This window comes from Mustela putorius, unplaced genomic scaffold, assembly GCF_011764305.1.
Source record: "Mustela putorius furo isolate JIRA1106 unplaced genomic scaffold, ASM1176430v1.1 tig00000874_pilon_pilon_pilon, whole genome shotgun sequence".
NCBI classification, from domain to species: Eukaryota; Metazoa; Chordata; class Mammalia; order Carnivora; family Mustelidae; genus Mustela; species Mustela putorius.
The window spans coordinates 2,863,652-2,880,697 of NW_025421505.1; the positions used below are offsets into that span (position 1 = coordinate 2,863,652).

Consider the following 17,046-nt stretch of genomic DNA (forward strand, 5'->3'; position numbering starts at 1 on the left):
TTCACTGCCACCCACTCTGTTGTGCCATCTCTCCCAGAGGCCACATTGGGCATAGCTACAGCTAATATTCAGCAAGCATTCATTAGTATGTCTATACCCATGATTAAAATATTGCAATATATTCATGCTTGTGGGTTAATAGCCACTGTTTCAAGTCATTGGAGTATCCCCCATTACAACAGCTCTTTACTGGGGTGCCCTTACCTCATTAAAGATGGTAAAGCTCATAGGATAATTCCAGGACACAGCTCAACTTCATTTCTAGACTCCAATTGATCTAGATGATTCCGGTTATTAAATATTTTTAATATTACCTCTGAACTCAGATGCATGTGGCTGTTCCTCACCCTTGTTTGTTTGGGGTTGTATGCTACTCAGGTATTTCTGAAGGTCACCGCCATCTGCTTGGGGTGCTGGAAGTGAAGTATAATAAAGAGTTGGGACCTAAATCAAATGACTTCTCTTTGTCTTCTCCTGCAAACAATCACAGGCTAAAAGGGATGGACTATAGGCTTTTTACTTCTGAATTGTAGACTCCTTTGACAGTAAAGAAACAAGGATTATGGACCAGCTACCATGGCCACAGAGCTCTCTTCTTTGTACCACATACGAAATCTATGATCTGACACATTAGGGTTTGATTCTCGATATGCCAAAGCAACTGAGTAAAGTATCTCTCCATTAAGCCACTTTTCTCTAGCATTCCATCCGGAACAATCCAGTCTCTTCCCACTCCAACCCATACTACCACTAACCTTGGCCTGATTAGAGAGGAGATCATGAACAAGGAAATAGGAAAAGATACAATTGCCAAAGCATTACCTCCATTTCATCAGTGATCCAACTTTGAGTCTAGAAGCAGGTGTCTTCACTAAGTCAGTAATGGTTTCAGAAAGAGTACCAGTGTGTCTTCTACCACACGATTTGCTCTCATATGTATGTGTCATTATAAAATAAAATCAATCTAGTAATATGTGTTTTTTGGGTATCTACTATTTTCCCAGATTTTAAGGAACACAGTGAGGCTTCACAATTAGGAGGCAGAGCTTCTGCCTCTGAGGACTTTCATTTCTAGCCAAAGGGACAAAATCAGCATCAGAAAATAGTTCAAGATTGAATGAACATTAAATTCTCTCACATTTAAAGAGGAGAGATCAATATGGGTTCCTGAGAAAAATTCTGGAATAAGTGAGAAGTGACAAGGGCCTTGAAATATGAATTTCATTTTTTTGAATCAAGAGTTGAATCAGTGGGTTAAGCTGCTGCCTTCGGCTCAGGTCATGATCTCAGGGTCCTGGGATCGAGCCCCGCATCGGGCTCTCCGCTCAGCGGGGAGCCTGCTTCCTCCTCTCTCTCTCTGCCTGCCTCTCTGCCTACTTGTGATCTCTCTGTCAAATAAATAAATTAAATCTAAAAAAAAAAAAAAAAAGAAAAAGAAAAACTAAAACTAATGACAGTTATAGCAAGGTTGAAGGATATATGGTTTTAGACCGAAGTTAGTCATTTTGCTATATGCTAGCAATGAAAGTGAATTTGAAATTATAAACACAATGCCACTCATACAAACACCCTAATATATTTAGGCATAAATTTAACAAATCATATACTAGATTTATTTCAGGGAAACTACATAAGTGTGAATGAAATCAAAGGACTAAATAAATGAAGAGATACTCAATGTTTGTGGATAAAAAGACTCAATATTCCCAAAAGGTCATTTCTTCCGAACTCAATCTATAGATTCAGTGCAATCCCAGTCAACATCCAGGCAAATAACTTTGTAGAAATTGACAAACTGATTCTAAAGTGTATGGGGAGAGACAAAAGACCAACACAATAGCCAAAACATACTAAAGAAGAACAAAGTCATCCAAGACTACCACTGCCTGACTTCAGGACTTATTAGAAAGCTACAGTTAGTCTACAGCCATACCACCCTGAACGCACCCGATCTCGAAAGCTAAGCAGGGTCAGGCCTGGTTAGTACTTGGATGGGAGAAAGCTACAGTCATTGAGACAGTCTAGTATTGGCAAAAGGAAAACAGATGGGCCAATGGCACCCAATAACCCAGAAGTAGACCCACATAAATAGAGTCAACTTATTTCTGACAAGGGAGCAAAGGCAATACAATGGAGCAAAGATGGTCTTTTCAACAAATAGTGCTGGAACAAGTGGACATCCATATCCAAAAAATTAATCCAGACACAGACTTTATACCTTTCATAAAAATTAACTCTATGTGGAAACACAGACTCAATGGAAGCACAGGCTGAGAAGGGAGGAGAGAGGTCTGCATTAACAATCCAGCAAGAGCATATAAAGACAAGAGGTGAGGGTTAAGACACAAACCCTCAGAAGCCCAGTCTTTAAGGTACAAGCAGCAAAGAAAGAGCCAGAGAAAAATGTTGAAAAAGTTCAGGGAGTTCTGAAAAGAATTAAGGGGAACTTTTGCCATAGAGACCATACGTTTAATCTATGGAAATTAACCTTCAAACACCCACTCTGAACCGTTGTTTTCATTGCATGTTTTCTATCACCACCAGGAACCCGAAGCCCCAGTCCTCTTCAGTGAACTTCATCTGAAGTTCAGACAAGCCATCATCAACAGAAGTCACAGCCCCCAGAAATAAACTGAATCCTGGTTTTCCAGAGTATATAAACCTGCAGGGAGCCTAGTGGTTCTTAAGGATAATCGTAAAAATTCGGTGCAAGGATTTTCAGTTTTGTTTTTGTTTTTTTCTCTCTGATGACATCTAGGATAAATAACATATATATACATGGGGACATTAGGATGGCCACTTGAACCCCTAGTGACCAAGTGCTAACACCCAGTTTCTACACCCGTATTTCTGCCCACATTGACGTTTACATTGGCAAATTCAGTTTGTTATAAGCAAAGGAGGAAAACAAAAAGACGAGCCAGTACTTCAAAATGATATCTCAGCATTCCACATAATAGGGTCTTGCTTTAATTCAAATACAGATATGGGGTTGATCATTTTAATCCTCTCATGGTACTTAGAAATCTGAATGTGTTCAAAGCAAAACCACCTAAACAGCAGCAGTATGTACAAAACTCACCTTAAGAATAGCAACTTACTGGGGTGTCTGGGGGCCTCAATCATTAAACATCCATCTCTTGATCTCAGCTCAGATCTTAGATCTCAGGGTCATGAGCTCAAGCCATGTGTTGGGTTCCATGCTAGGCATGGAGCCTACTTAAAAAATCAAACAAACAAACAAAACCCTAGCAATTTACTTACACTAAACCATCATCTGTACATTAAATTAAAGTTGTGGGTTTGAATTTTAACAAATTTGTCATTTGGAGTATAATTTGTACTTTCTTTCTTTCTTTCTTTCTTTCTTTCTTTCTTTATTTATTTATTTTGGTTTTCCATTTGCAAGTGAACCCTGGTGGAGGATGGGAGATTTCTCCATTAAAATGGATCATGCCTGGGGCGCCTGGGTAACTCAGTGGGTTAAAGCCTCTGCCTTCTGCTCAGGTTATGATCTCAAGGTCCTTGGATTGAGCCCCGCATCGGGTTCTCTGCTCAGTGGCGAGCCTGCTTCCCCTCCTCTCTCTGTCTGCCTCTCTGCCTGCTTGTGATCTCTCTCTCTCTGTGTCAAATAAATAAATAAAATCTTTTTTTTAAAACTGGATCTTGCCTTTCCAATAAAATGGTCTGACAACCACCAATTTTTCTAAGGCCTGTTCATGAGACTGTTTTGTTTTAAATTTGAAGCCGTATTTCTCCATCTGGAAGCTGGTATTTTTAGATTGTTAACTTCGTTACATTCCTTTCCTTTTCAGATAAAGTTATCGGACTTTGGTTTTTGTGCTCAAGTTTCTAAAGAGGTGCCCAAGAGGAAATCACTGGTTGGCACTCCCTACTGGATGGCACCCGAGGTGATTTCTAGGCTACCTTATGGGACAGAGGTAAGGGGGTAGCAGTCATTGGGGATGGCTGAACAGACTCAAGAATGCAGTGGCTCTGAGAGAGTTAATGACTACAGATCAGGGCGATGATGTTTGACTCCATATTTGACCACCATTTACTAGACTTGTCATAGAGTAGGTTGTGGCAGGAAGGGGACTGGCCACCATTGAGGAAATTAGCACAATGTTGATCCAGAGGCATTTATTGAGGTCCTAAGCAGACACTGGGGTAGGGGGAATCACGCAAACTCTGACCCCACCCTCAGTGGCAGGCATACCCTAAACAGGGCAACACAACTTGAAACGTGGCCAGAAATGCACACATGAGCAGGGTCAGAGACAGCTCTGCAGAATAGAGTTAATATTTGGGGCTGAGCAGTAATGTTTTTCCCCTAGAAAAAAATTATATACAAATATTATAATGCATTTTAAAATAGGGCACAATTTCTGCTTCCCTTGGAAAAGAAGCAATTGCTCATAATCTGTTCAGGGATTAAGGTTTGGGTATGTGAAAATGAGGGGCCAGAAGGAGTGGAGGAAAAGTGTTCTAGAGAGGGAGCACTGTGAGCAAAGCCCTGAGGCACGCAAGTCTCCACACACACGGCCGTAAGGAGCTCGTTCCAGCCGGGCACACAGCGTTTCCACACATTCTGGTGCAGAAGGCGATTCTAAGAGAGGGGAGTATGAAGAGGTGGCATGGACCAGGGAACTAAGGGTATCAGCGTAAATGAAGGCAGACTCCACTCTCTTTCCCTTGTTTGCTTGCCCTTGAATGAGTACTCCACTTGTTTGTCTCACTGTGGTCCCGAGAGCATAAATTCTCAGTGAGGATCACAGCAAGGGTTATAACAGGAATGCAGCTCACTGATAAGAGGTGTAATGAGCCTGGGACTGGGAAGTGGCTGTAACTGGGAACCAATAGCCCAGCTTCAGCTTCTCATTGTCCTGACTTCCCATTCTGCACTCAGAAAGAATTGCTTGTCGGCTCTTCCTTTTCTTTTCCCCTGTTCCCTGAAAATGGTTTTGTAAAGCAGGGTTTTTGTGCACGCTACTTCAAAATGATAACATGTAAAGGAAAGAACCCCAACGTAGGGAAGAAAGAGCTATTTTTAAAAATCAAATTAATAAAAGGATCAAAATATATCATTTTGTTGGGCAATGTAGCTTTTTGCAGTTTGTTCTGAGTATGTCAGATGCCTTTTTATGGTTTAAATGCAGTTGTCTTCTCTGTGTTCATAACATAAAATTTGAGTGTTTTTCTTATCTGCCCAGATAGGTAACTACCTAATTTAGTAGTCTAAAAAAAAAAAGTTCTGAACTCAAGCATGTTAAGATATTCATGTGTACCCAAATGGCAGAATCTTCACTGAAGTTGTCTTTAAAAAGCAAATTAATACACTGTATGTTAGTCAAACTGAATTGAAATAAAATAAAAATAACAATAAAAATAAAGCGAATAAAGACCATTAGCAAAAACTGGGTAACTCGGCACTTCAGTCTGTAAATCTGGGCTATAAGTTTTGGAAGTTTACAAATACCACCTTAATTTATAAATGGGTATGAATCTGTTGGGTCCCCTGGAAACATCCAACATTTCAGAATGTTCTCCTTGCCCGAGATAAACCTTGGATTGTGCCTAACAGGTAGATATCTGGTCCCTCGGGATCATGGTGATAGAAATGATCGATGGCGAACCGCCCTACTTCAATGAGCCTCCCCTCCAGGCCATGCGGAGGATTCGGGACAGTTTACCTCCAAGAGTGAAGGACCTACACAAGGTAAGAAGCGCCATCTGTTGCTGAAGCTCAAAGATCATTCTTAGACATTTTTAGTCTCCCTGTAGCTTCAAAGACTGGCATTTCATACCTAGGAGTAGATCCTGGTTGATGCATCTGGATTTTGGAATTCGAATCACCTGGACTCAGATCTCTGCTCTTCCTGTTCACTCAATGGTCAAGGGAGTCAGCCTCTCCATCTCTGAAGTTTGTCTGTAAAATGGGTTACAACTGGCTTGTCTATTGTAGGGTTGGCCAGAAGAATAAATCAGACACTCCACAAGAACTCCCTTCCTGAGCACCTGTGACATACTAGGGACTGTTTTTATTACTGGGAATATTGCAGCACAAGACCTCAGATTTCTGACTCGTATAGAGCTTGTGTTCTAGTTGGGGAGGCATATGGTAAACCACAAACAGATGAACAAAATAATTTCAGAGACTGATATATGCTACGAAGCAAAGCAAACACTGTAATGCAATGAAGTATGCAGGAGAGGGGATTGGGAACTTGTTTAGGTTGAAGCCCTTTCTGGGGACACATCATCTGAACTGGAATATGAATAGAAGGAAGGAGCAAGATATACAAAGATCTGGGAGAAAAATGTCTGAGGCAGAGGGAACAACAGGTGCAAAGGCCCTATGCCAAGATGGAAATCTTCTGTGGCTGAGCAAAGTGAGCCAGGGGAAAGGGTAAGACATGTCAGGGAGGGGAGCAGGGGCCAGATCACACAGGGCAATGAAGAGTATGGTTAAGGGACCAGTAGGGTCTTTTGTGTTTTCCAAAGATTGCCAAGTAGGTTCAAGCTCAGAAAATAATGATGCTGAATCAAAGAAACAGCAGTCTGGGAACTGCTTACTGGTTTAGGAGTGGAGGGAAGGGCTTGCTGGGAGGGAGTGGCCATTTCCACAAGGTCATATAAAAAATGACCATACGCCCACCACTCCTCCCCTCCCCTCTGCCTCATGGCAGGAACGGAGTCTGCCTTTTAGGGGAGAATTACCCTCTCCCCTTACCCCTAAAGCTTAGGGAAAAGCCCCTACAGAATCACCCCTATAGTTGTATAAACTTCCAGAAAAACAGGAAACTGCTTGAATTGAGCAGGAGATTAAGAGTTTTACTGCATTGGACTAAGTTTAATCAAAAGTGTTTAAAATAGCATGGTATCAAAGTAGTCCTACATCCAATGGAAATGACATGGTGTTCTTCCAAATCACATACAAGAGCAGTCTTAATCCTAAATCCTAAACACCACCCAAGGTTGTTTTCCAAATAGATAAATAATATGTGGTATAATTTAACAGTGAATACTATACAGCAGTGAGAAGGTTAAAGCTTTTACTGCACACCTCAGGGATGAATCCCACAGACACAACGTTGAGTAAAAGAAGCCAGACAGAGGAGAGCTGACAGTATATAACTCCATATAGAGGAGTTTGCCTCCATATAGAGACAAAATTATGCTACTAGAAGTCAGGACAGTGGTGAACCCTTGGAGGGAGATGAGTATTAACAGGAAGGAGACCCAAAGTAGCCTCCTGGAGTGGTACAAATGTTCTGTGTTGTAGTGGGACTGGAGAGTAAATAGGTATATGTATATATCTGTGTACACACACACACACACACACACACACACACACACACACACACTGTAAGACATACACTTAATTTGAATGTTTGTAAGATATACTTCCTGCTTCCATAACTTCTTTCTTCTCAAGCTGACTTTCTAGAATTTGCTATTGTTTGATAGGATGACTTAACTGGGAAGTGGCTGAAAAACCACTTTGGGGAACTGGGTTGGGTTTCTGTGTTAGTCCTCAGGATGGGATCTTGTATTCTCACAGGTTTCTTCAGTGCTCCGGGGATTCCTAGACCTGATGCTGGTGAGGGAACCCTCCCAAAGAGCCACAGCCCAGGAACTCCTTGGACATCCATTCTTGAAACTGGCAGGTCCGCCATCTTGCATCGTTCCCCTTATGAGACAATACAGACATCACTGAGTAGAGGATTCTACTGGTGGAATCAAGGTGGAAGAGCTAGATGAGGACATGACAATAATTCAGGAGAACATGAGGAACATGAAAAAGGCCTGTGTACTCGAACCAGCTGATCGGTGGGACAATGTGATGACAGGCAGGGTTCAACAGACCAGGGCATCTTCTTGTGTCTTAAAACAGGCATCTCTCCACTGACAGCTGGCGTGGTCATTTGGAGCACGGCTTTAATAGTCATTATTATATTTTTCAGCCCTTCATCCAGCAAATCAGAAGGACTCAGTACAAACTCCGTTACGACATATCCTAGCCACATGCAGGGTAACGCATAGGATTTTCTATATTGAAAGAATAATTTTCTGGCAAAAAAAAAAAAAAGAAAGGAAAACAAAAAGCACTTTTTTCTTAATGGTAGCAGTGTAATGTATTTTGCAATGAATTTGTAATTTTTCTGTACGATAGTTTTGATAATTTATAGTACTTTGATGTCACGTAGCCATAGTATCAGTTGAAGTAATACCTGTTTACTAGCAAGAGTTTGAACAAAGCCTTTCCTACTTTTTTATCCCTTTCAGAGAACCAACGATTCTTTAGGAACTTTGAATACTGAATGATTCTCAATCACCGTCAGCTTTAGTAGAATATCTTTCTTATCTTAACAAGTGTCTTATATGATGGAGGAAGACTTTAGAGTGATGGTGATGGAGGTGCACATTTCATTTATCCAACCAAAAATAACAAAATTGGAGCCACAGTAGGCCACCAAGCCACTCCTTGGGATAAAGCTTAATCTTTGGAAAATTCAAATTTTCCTTCAAGGCTATTAATTGCAGACCAGTGTTTGCACAGCAGGATGTTCCCCTTCCCCATGCCCTCTCTCCAGTGGGTGTGATATTACCCCCTCCCCAAGTGTGGCCGCATTTCTCACCAAGGAAACAGTCTTCAGTGCTAGGATCATTGGACCCAGTTCCCCAAACTGAATGTTGAAGGAAGACGGAGAATTCCAGTCTCACCAAGGGAAAGGAGAGAGAACAGGGCAAGGTGTTTGGTTTTGTTTGTCACTGTTTTGAAGACTCTGTATGCTAGCACACCAAACTCTTGTCTGTATTTACCTTCGTACCGCAGTATTAATTGCTATTGTTCCTGTATCGTGCTGGAAGTCAGAACTGACTTTAGAGGATGAATTAGGAAAGGGGTATTTTACCAGGTGTGTTCTGACTTCAGTTGTGACCCTGTTCTAATGTGTTTCCGACATAGGGAAGTTGTGCTGCTGACTAGATCTTCTTGAATGTTGATAAAAATGAATGACTACTACAATACATTTTGTGTTGCTTGTTGGATGAATTTGCATGTTAACTGTAGGCCAATATAGATTTGCCTTTAAAAACTCTGGAAGAGCTACATAGTCATCATTAGTTTCTATTAATTATGCATCAGAAAAAAAAAAAAAGCCATTTGTTACCAAACTGGAAAACCAGAGGCTTTTCTTAATGACTTCAACATACTGTAACAAATAGGAATTTAAATTCGTGAAAATTCTCTGGTTGCTCTAAGCATAATTAAGAATTTTTGTAATGAATAGGTTGCTAATTATTTATTATAGCTAAAAAGGAAAAAAAAGGCATAAAATGACCTTCTACAGATTAGATTTTTGTTTCATAAAACACAACAAATCAATGTTTTATGTAAAATATTAAAATATTAATATAAAATGTATGAATAAAAATCTAAATCCAGAAAATGGCCGTCCTAAAAGTTTATGGAACAGATTATATTAATCAAACCAGGACTATGTAGAAGTAGAAAGAAAAAGAAAATCTTTTTTTAACCAGAACAAATATTAAAAACCATTGCAGAAAATTGTGGATTTTGGATTCCAAACATTTTCAACAGTGTAATGGAAATTTTTCTGTAATTTTCTTATCACTGGGTATTTTATAAATATTCATTGAGTTTAACAAAAGTTACTGTAGCTTAAAAGGTTTTGTGAGCACTAACTATTGGCAGAAACTGCACTTGCAAATAAAAATAAATGTTTGCCTTTTTCCCAAATGTTATTAGAAAATCCAATGACTTCCTGAATTTGTTTTCTTGAATAATCCAGAATGCTTTCTCTGTGATCTTGGGGAATGCAAATGAGTAAGAATAAAGTTAGAATGTAACATCATGATGACATGAACAGAAGATAAATATTCCCATCCCTAGAGATCACATACAGTGGAAGACTGTGGTAAAGATACCACAACTGAGAAAAAAAATTACTGAAGTCCGGAAGGCCACATGCAAGGAAAGCCAGATTCATGACTAAAGACTTCCACTCTCTACTTCTCTTTTTCAGAGATGCTGAACTGATCCGAAGACTTTTATCAACAAAAGACATAAAGATGAGATTATTCTGGATTAGAGCAGGTGTAGTAAATGCTCTCTAGTAGACAGAAAGACAGTTTGGGTGTCTCCTCTTCTTTAGGGGACCAGGGAGGCATTAAAATTTAGCCCATGATGTTGAGAAGGACGCTTGCATATAGAAAGTTCATTGCTTGGGGCGCCTGGGTGGCTCAGTCAGTTAAGCAACCGATTTTTTTAAATTTATTTTTTATTTATTTTCAGCATAACAGTATTCATTATTTTTGCACCACACCCAGTGCTCCATGCAATCCATGCCCTCTATAATACCCACCACCTGGTACCCCGACCTCCCACCCCCCACCCCTTCAAGACCCTCAGATTGTTTTTCAGAGTCCATAGTCTCTCATGGTTCACCTCCCATTCCAATTTCCCCCAACTCCCTTCTCCTCTCTAACTCCCCATGTCCTCCATGCTATTGGTTATGCTCCCCAAATAAGTGAAACCATATGATAATTGACTCTCTCTGCTTGACTTATTTCACTCAGCATAATCTCTTCCAATCCCGTCCATGTTGCTACAAAAGTTGGGTATTCGTCCTTTCTGATGGAGGCATAATACTCCATAGTGTATATGGACCACATCTTCCTTATCCATTCGTCCGATTTTTTATTTTGGCTCAGGTCATGATCTCAGGATCATGGCATTGAGCCCCACATTGGGCTCCGAGCTCAGTGTGGGGTCTGCTCAAGATTCTCCTCTTCTCCCTCTGCCCCTCCCCCTGGTCTCTCTCTCTCTCTCTCTCTCTCTCTCCAAAGATAAATAAATAAATGAAATCTTTTTTTTTTTTTAAGAATTCATTTCTTAGCCTGAAAATTTCAGAAGGAGGAAACCCTAAGAAAAGAGCCACAGGTAGCAGGCTGAGAAATGATATAGTATATCATGTGCCAGAGAAGAGTAAGACAGAAGCATCCTTCCCCAGGCAGGAAGCCATTACAGGATGTGGAAGAAGACACCAGGTCTCTTTGTCTGCATTGGGCCATGGAGGGAAAAGGGAACATCTCAAACCATTTAACCAAATAATGATATACCTAATTTGGACAGTGCATTAGAAGCAGGCATCACAAGAGGAACTAAAGGGAGATAAGGCAACTTTTCTGTAGGGGGATGGGCTCAGGGTGGAGCTGAACCTTACTCTAAAACCTACTGGGACCATCCACACCAAGACCAGTCTCAAGAGCAGAGGCTGTAGTTTCTTAGGCTGACTCAAATAACAGTCAGTCACCTCTGCTTCTTCCAGCAGCATCTCCAAGGCAGCTGACTTCAGCCAGCTGTTTACTGTAACTTCCCTTCCAGGCTGTTCCCCATAGATTTGGGCCATGTGTTGGTGTGAGGACCCCCCCCCCATGGTTTGGGGGAAGAATCTAGAAGAAAGAAAAGAAGATCAAGAATGCATACCATGTCTCCTGCCACTACCTATCTACTGTTGCCTCTTTCTCTGATACAAGTTTAGCCCAAACAAAAGAGAGGGGGTCATTTTGAATTAGAATGAGATTGATTTTTTTAAATGGATTAAACAGATGGAATCAGACTGAGTTATGGTTGTATCCCCATTACCCACTGGAAAGAAGACACTCAGTAGCAATTACTGAAAAAAAATAAAATCATTCCATGAAGTTAACAACTCAATGAGTTCAGATTCTTTGGTCAAGCCAGTCAAACGAATAGCCCTGTGTCATCAAAGAAACAATAATGAGATTCCAGGCAGAGAAAAAAAATCAATTCAGTCTGAAGCAGGTACAAAATGTACAAGCAGGACCAGGTCTGTGAAAGTGACATGATGTAGTACAAATCCAAATTGTTTGGGAAAGTCGGTCAACTTGAGCCTTCACGTGTGTGCTTCTTCAGCCGTATTTCCAGGCCAAAGAAATATATTAACTTAGTGTGGGTTCTGCCAAAAGGAGAGCCTAAGATAGATACTTAGATACAAGTACTTTGTTTGAGAGACAATCCCAGGAAACACACTCAACATGGCAGAGTAGAGAAGTGAGATGAAAAAGGGAGAGAAGTATTTTTTTTTTTTAAGCCTTTTTTAATGACTGGCTTATCACTCTGGGTCACCAGAGCTCAGTCCCACTGAAAACCTTCCTGGGAGAGACACTGTAGAATTGACCTTTTGGAGGCGACGATGCTTGAGTAGTCCCTCTCTACCATTTTCTATGCCTCATTGGCTGAGAGTTGCTCACAGGACATCAATTCTTAAACTTCTGTCTTGCCCTGTATAAGGACAAAGTTTGTTCCCTTTGACAGAGAGAGAGAGATGGGAAGCTTGTACAGAAACTGTCAGCAAATGGCCTCCAAGAAGGGCTGAGAGAATATGGGCGAGAAACTTAACATCTACATAAATAGATCTAATGAAGGACAAAGAGACATGTTGAGAAACTCTATGGGTTGCCAATTTCTGGAACAAAATACACTTTTCAAAAGCAAAGGGATTCCTTATCCTGAAAGGTTCGCTCATGTAGCAAATGTTTTGGTAAGTATGCCTGATCATTTTCAGCAATTGAAAAAATTTAAAGCAAAAGATCTTATATGGTCCATCTTAATTGAGGTAACCAAGGTTCCCAAATGAATCATACTGCCCGAATAGACCACACACACACACACACACACACACTTCAGTACTGTTAGTGCAGGGATTTTTTTTTACCTATTTTGTTCACTCATCATCCAGACCAAGGTCCAGAAAATCCACAGTCAGTCAGTGTCAACAAACACTTGTTATCTCATGGGTCGTATGAATCTTTGCAAATCCTTCCCTAGCAGACAACCTGACAAGTTTGTCTGACAAGTTCAGTCACTTGTTTTTTAGATAATTGACATATTAGTTTCATTTGTACAACATGATTTGCTATATGTATATGTTGTGGAATGATAAGTCTAGTTAACATCTATCAACAACTTAGTTACAATTTTTTTCCTTATGAAAACTTTGAAGATTTATGCTTCATAACTTTCAAATATATAATACAGTATGATTAATCATAGCCATGCTGTACATTATCTTACAGGACTTATTTATTTCATAAAAATAAAAAAAAATTTTGTGCCTTTTGACCCCGTCATCCATTTCACCCAACCCCCCATCCTCTGCCTCCAGCAGCCATCAGTTTTCTGTATCTATCAAATTTTTTAACTCCACATATAAGTGAATGTTTATCACTATCTGAAGTACTTCATTAAGCATAATGTCCTCAAAGTCCATTCTTGTCTCAAAGGGCAGGATTTCCTCCTTTCTTGGGATTTTTTTTTAATAGCTGAGAAATTGTGTGTGTGTGTGTGTGTGTGTGTGTGTACACACATTATGTTTCCTTTATCCATTCATCTATCATTGGACACTTGGGTAACTTTTGGATCTCGACCATTGTAAATAATGTTGCAATGAACATGGCTGTGCAGGCATCTTTTCAAGTTAATGTTTTCATTTCCTTGGGATATGTAGAGGAGGGGGATTTCTGGATCATATGGTATTTCAATTTTAATTTTTTGAGAAACTTTCTTACGATTTTCCATTGTGGTTGCACCACTTTACATTCCCACCAACAAGGCACATCTTCGCCAACACTTTCTATTTCTTGCCTTTTGGTGATAGCCATACTAACAGGTGTGAGGTGATCTAAATATCACTTTACATGACAACTGAAGTAGCCCTTAGCCTTGGAGTTCTTAGCCTAATTTTATACCCTGGACCCTCTTAGCTTGGACTCTTCAGGAAAATGTCTTTAAATGCGAAAGTAAAATACATAGGGAACCAAGAGAAGTATAGTTATCAAAATATGTTAATTTTGTCATTATTATGTATTAATTAACAAGATTTTTTAAAAGATTTTATCTATTCATTTGTCAGAGAGAGAGCACAAGGAGGGGAAGAAGCAGGCTGAGGGAGAAGCAGGTTCCCCACTGAGCAAGGAGCTTAATGTGGGACTTGATTCCAGGAGCCTGGGATCATAACCAGAGCTTAAGGCAGACGCCCAACTCATGGAGACACCCAGGCGTCTCTTAAATAACAAGATCTTATGATGGATCTAGTAACTACCATAATTTCAAAGTAATAAGCCTATGTGATTTTTTGAGATCTCTGCAACAGGTGTAATGCAGTGATTTCTACTGATGACAGTTCTTGCCTGTACCATAGTGGTTTGGTGACTATGTCTGTAATTGAAGGAAATAAGGTCTTTCATTTGAGGTTGATAAAAACTAAAGGTGTGTTTTTTTCCCATCCCAGTCCATGCACTCTGATAGTCACTCCCACCCCTGTAAATTAACCCCTCCTCCCCAGTGGCTTACTGGGCAGTGGGGCGGGGGGGGGGGGGTAGTTGTTGCATAGAAACATACTCTGAATTCACAATAAACTGGTGTGGAAAACTGTGAACACCAGGTTAAAAATCCCTGCATCAGTCCCTTCGGATCTTTCCTGAACTTGGATGGCAGGTGAACTTTGAATGCTCATGTGAAGAATTGTGCTAGTACACTAGTCATTAATACTAGCTTTTATGGAGCATTTCTAGGTTGCCAGGTATTGTGCTAGAAACTGAAATGTACTATCATGAATCCCCAGATAACTTTGGGGAGCAAGCTCCATTTTCAGATTAGAGAGTATAGAGAAGCCTGGTGATGTGCCCAACATTGCCTGTAGGCTGAGAGAAAGGCTTTTTCACCAGTTTTCATCCCACTGCATCAAAATTGTCTGGGAAGCATAATAAAATTGTAGATTCTAGTTCTCACCAGAGAGGTCCCCAGTCAGTCTGGGATGATGCTCTAGAACTGATGTTTTTCTTTTTGGTTTTTTTTGGTTTGTGTGTGTGTGTGTGTGTTTTTTTAAAGATTCTATTGATTTATTTGAGAGAGAGAGAGAAAGAGAGCACAAGCATAGGGAGAGGCACAGGAAAGGGACAACCACACTCCGCTCCCCGCTGATGTGGGAGCCTGAAGCAGGGCTCAAGCCCAGAACTCTGAGATGATGACATGAGCTGAAGTCCAATGCTTAACCCTTAACTGAATGAGCCATTCAGGCACCCCTAGAACTGATGTTTTCCAATAGCCCCCTGGGATGACTGATGCACACTGTGCAAACCACACTTGGAGACACACTGATTCAAAGCTATACCTGCTGGTTTCTTGTCCCTCAGATTTCTGTTTTAGGAACATGTTTGTGTCCAGTGCCAGCTTGGACCACTTCCCCAGAGAAACATTTCCTGAGCACACAGCATGCTGCCTCCAGGAAACACTGCTGGTCTGTCCTACCTCTTCCCCATCCCCCCAACCCATTTCTCCATTTGTGTTTCTCCACTGTCTCCCACACCTACTGGGTTTTGCCAAGTCTTTGTTAACAAAAAGATTGGCCAATCGGTGGGAAGAGAGTGGTTATAGTTTAGAGGGCTTTCTCAGGCTGGAGACCAGAGTATCCCCTACCTCTGAGACAGCTTCCCTGGGAGCTACTTCCTGAGAATGGGGGGGGGGTGCCGATCTTGCAAAGAAAAGCACTCAGAATTTAAATTTAAATCAAACTCCCCCTTCCTCCTCCCGACAAAGAAATCTGCATATGGTTCATCTGGCTGGGCTTTTCCAGGCAGACAGTCTAGCAACCAGACCCAGCATCCTTTTGTGCCCAGAGGCATTTGTGGTTAAAACTGCAGTAAAAAAGAAAATGACAGTTAAGGGGGTAATGGAGCATCTGTGGTTGTCTGTTTATTTTCTCTCTCTTCTCTGAGCTTGAGAAACAATGCTGGCCGCCATCTCAGCTTGCCCCAGGTACAGGGGCAGCTGTGAAATGCAGGACAGTGGGAAGGGCCAAGAGAGGAGCCAGGGCTGAGTCAGTCCCTCTGGACAACTTGTGTTCTCCACCTAGAAACCACTGCATCTGGGGTGACCCTGAGGCTCCCCTTTATTCTGCTTTGTTGATAAGATAAAGGCAGGACTGGGAGAAATAAGGTGAGGTCCAAAGAAAATAGGCTGAGCTAGAGACCTAATTTTAGGAAAACTAAATGGAGATGCTGTGATTAAAAACAATAATAGTCCTGGTAATGTGTCTTCATATAGACTGCATGTCGCAAGGGGGGGAAAAATACCGAAATTTGAAAATTCAGAAAGTTGGATTCTGGAAAGACTTAATTGATCTGTTTAACCACGGGGATGCAGCCATGTGATAACACTGGAAAAAGAGCCAGGGCACTAGTTCTTTTCGGAACAATCTGTGGACGGGTGTCTGTCAGCCATACCCCGGAGACTCTGAGTTGTTGGTTTACTACTGTATCCGCAGCACAGAGCCTGCACTCAGTAGGTGCTCAAAACCTGTTTTTTGACGGTTTGCTGAGTGGATGACAATTCCAAAACTCATCATGAGTCCCATGTTTTGTGAAAGTGAAATTTTCAAGACACAAATTTACTTTCATAAAAGTGAAAAAAGGAAATACGGAGTATACAGAAATATGAATCGGGTCGAAATATTTTTTTCTGAACAGAAAGCAAGGGTAACTCATTGATACATCTAAGTGTCCATTTCTACCCCCAAATTATTGGGTGGTTCCATAAAAATGGAAAGTTTTTAAAAAATATACGAGATGCTAAAAAAGAGATTGTCAGCTTTGGGACATGGGGTGACAAGATGGCAGCTGATAGAAGGTATTTCCTTTTCCTTGTGCAATGTGCAACTGTCTTCCTCCCTGGTACCAGGCAGACACTCAAGACAGAGGATGCAGGGGAAAAAGACTGACAGACTGACAGAGCAGCAGCAAACAAATAGGTAACAGAACAGCAATTGACCAATACTTACCAAGGTTTCCTGGGATAATGAACTCCTAAGGATATGCTCCTCTCAACAGTTGAGGATTTGGGGAGATGAACTCATGAGTTGCCTCTCATGTAAGAGATCGTATGGGGGTTGGGGAGATTCCCATCCTTAACATCAGAGGAAAGGATTTCCCCTCTCC

The 17,046-nt window shown here is 41.0% G+C and overlaps 1 protein-coding gene across 1 annotated transcript in view; it reads left to right on the top strand.

Moving 5' to 3' along the window:
* Positions 1-9,182, top strand: part of PAK5 (p21 (RAC1) activated kinase 5) — a 103,465-nt gene extending 94,283 nt beyond the window's left edge. Inside the window, exons 6-8 of the mRNA XM_004751554.3 lie at positions 3,816-3,941; positions 5,585-5,719; positions 7,565-9,182. Of these exons, the coding sequence (XP_004751611.1) occupies positions 3,816-3,941; positions 5,585-5,719; positions 7,565-7,720 (417 nt within the window). The 3' untranslated portion in view covers positions 7,721-9,182. The remainder of the gene's footprint in view (positions 1-3,815; positions 3,942-5,584; positions 5,720-7,564) is intronic.
* The last annotated feature ends 7,864 nt before the right edge of the window (positions 9,183-17,046 follow it).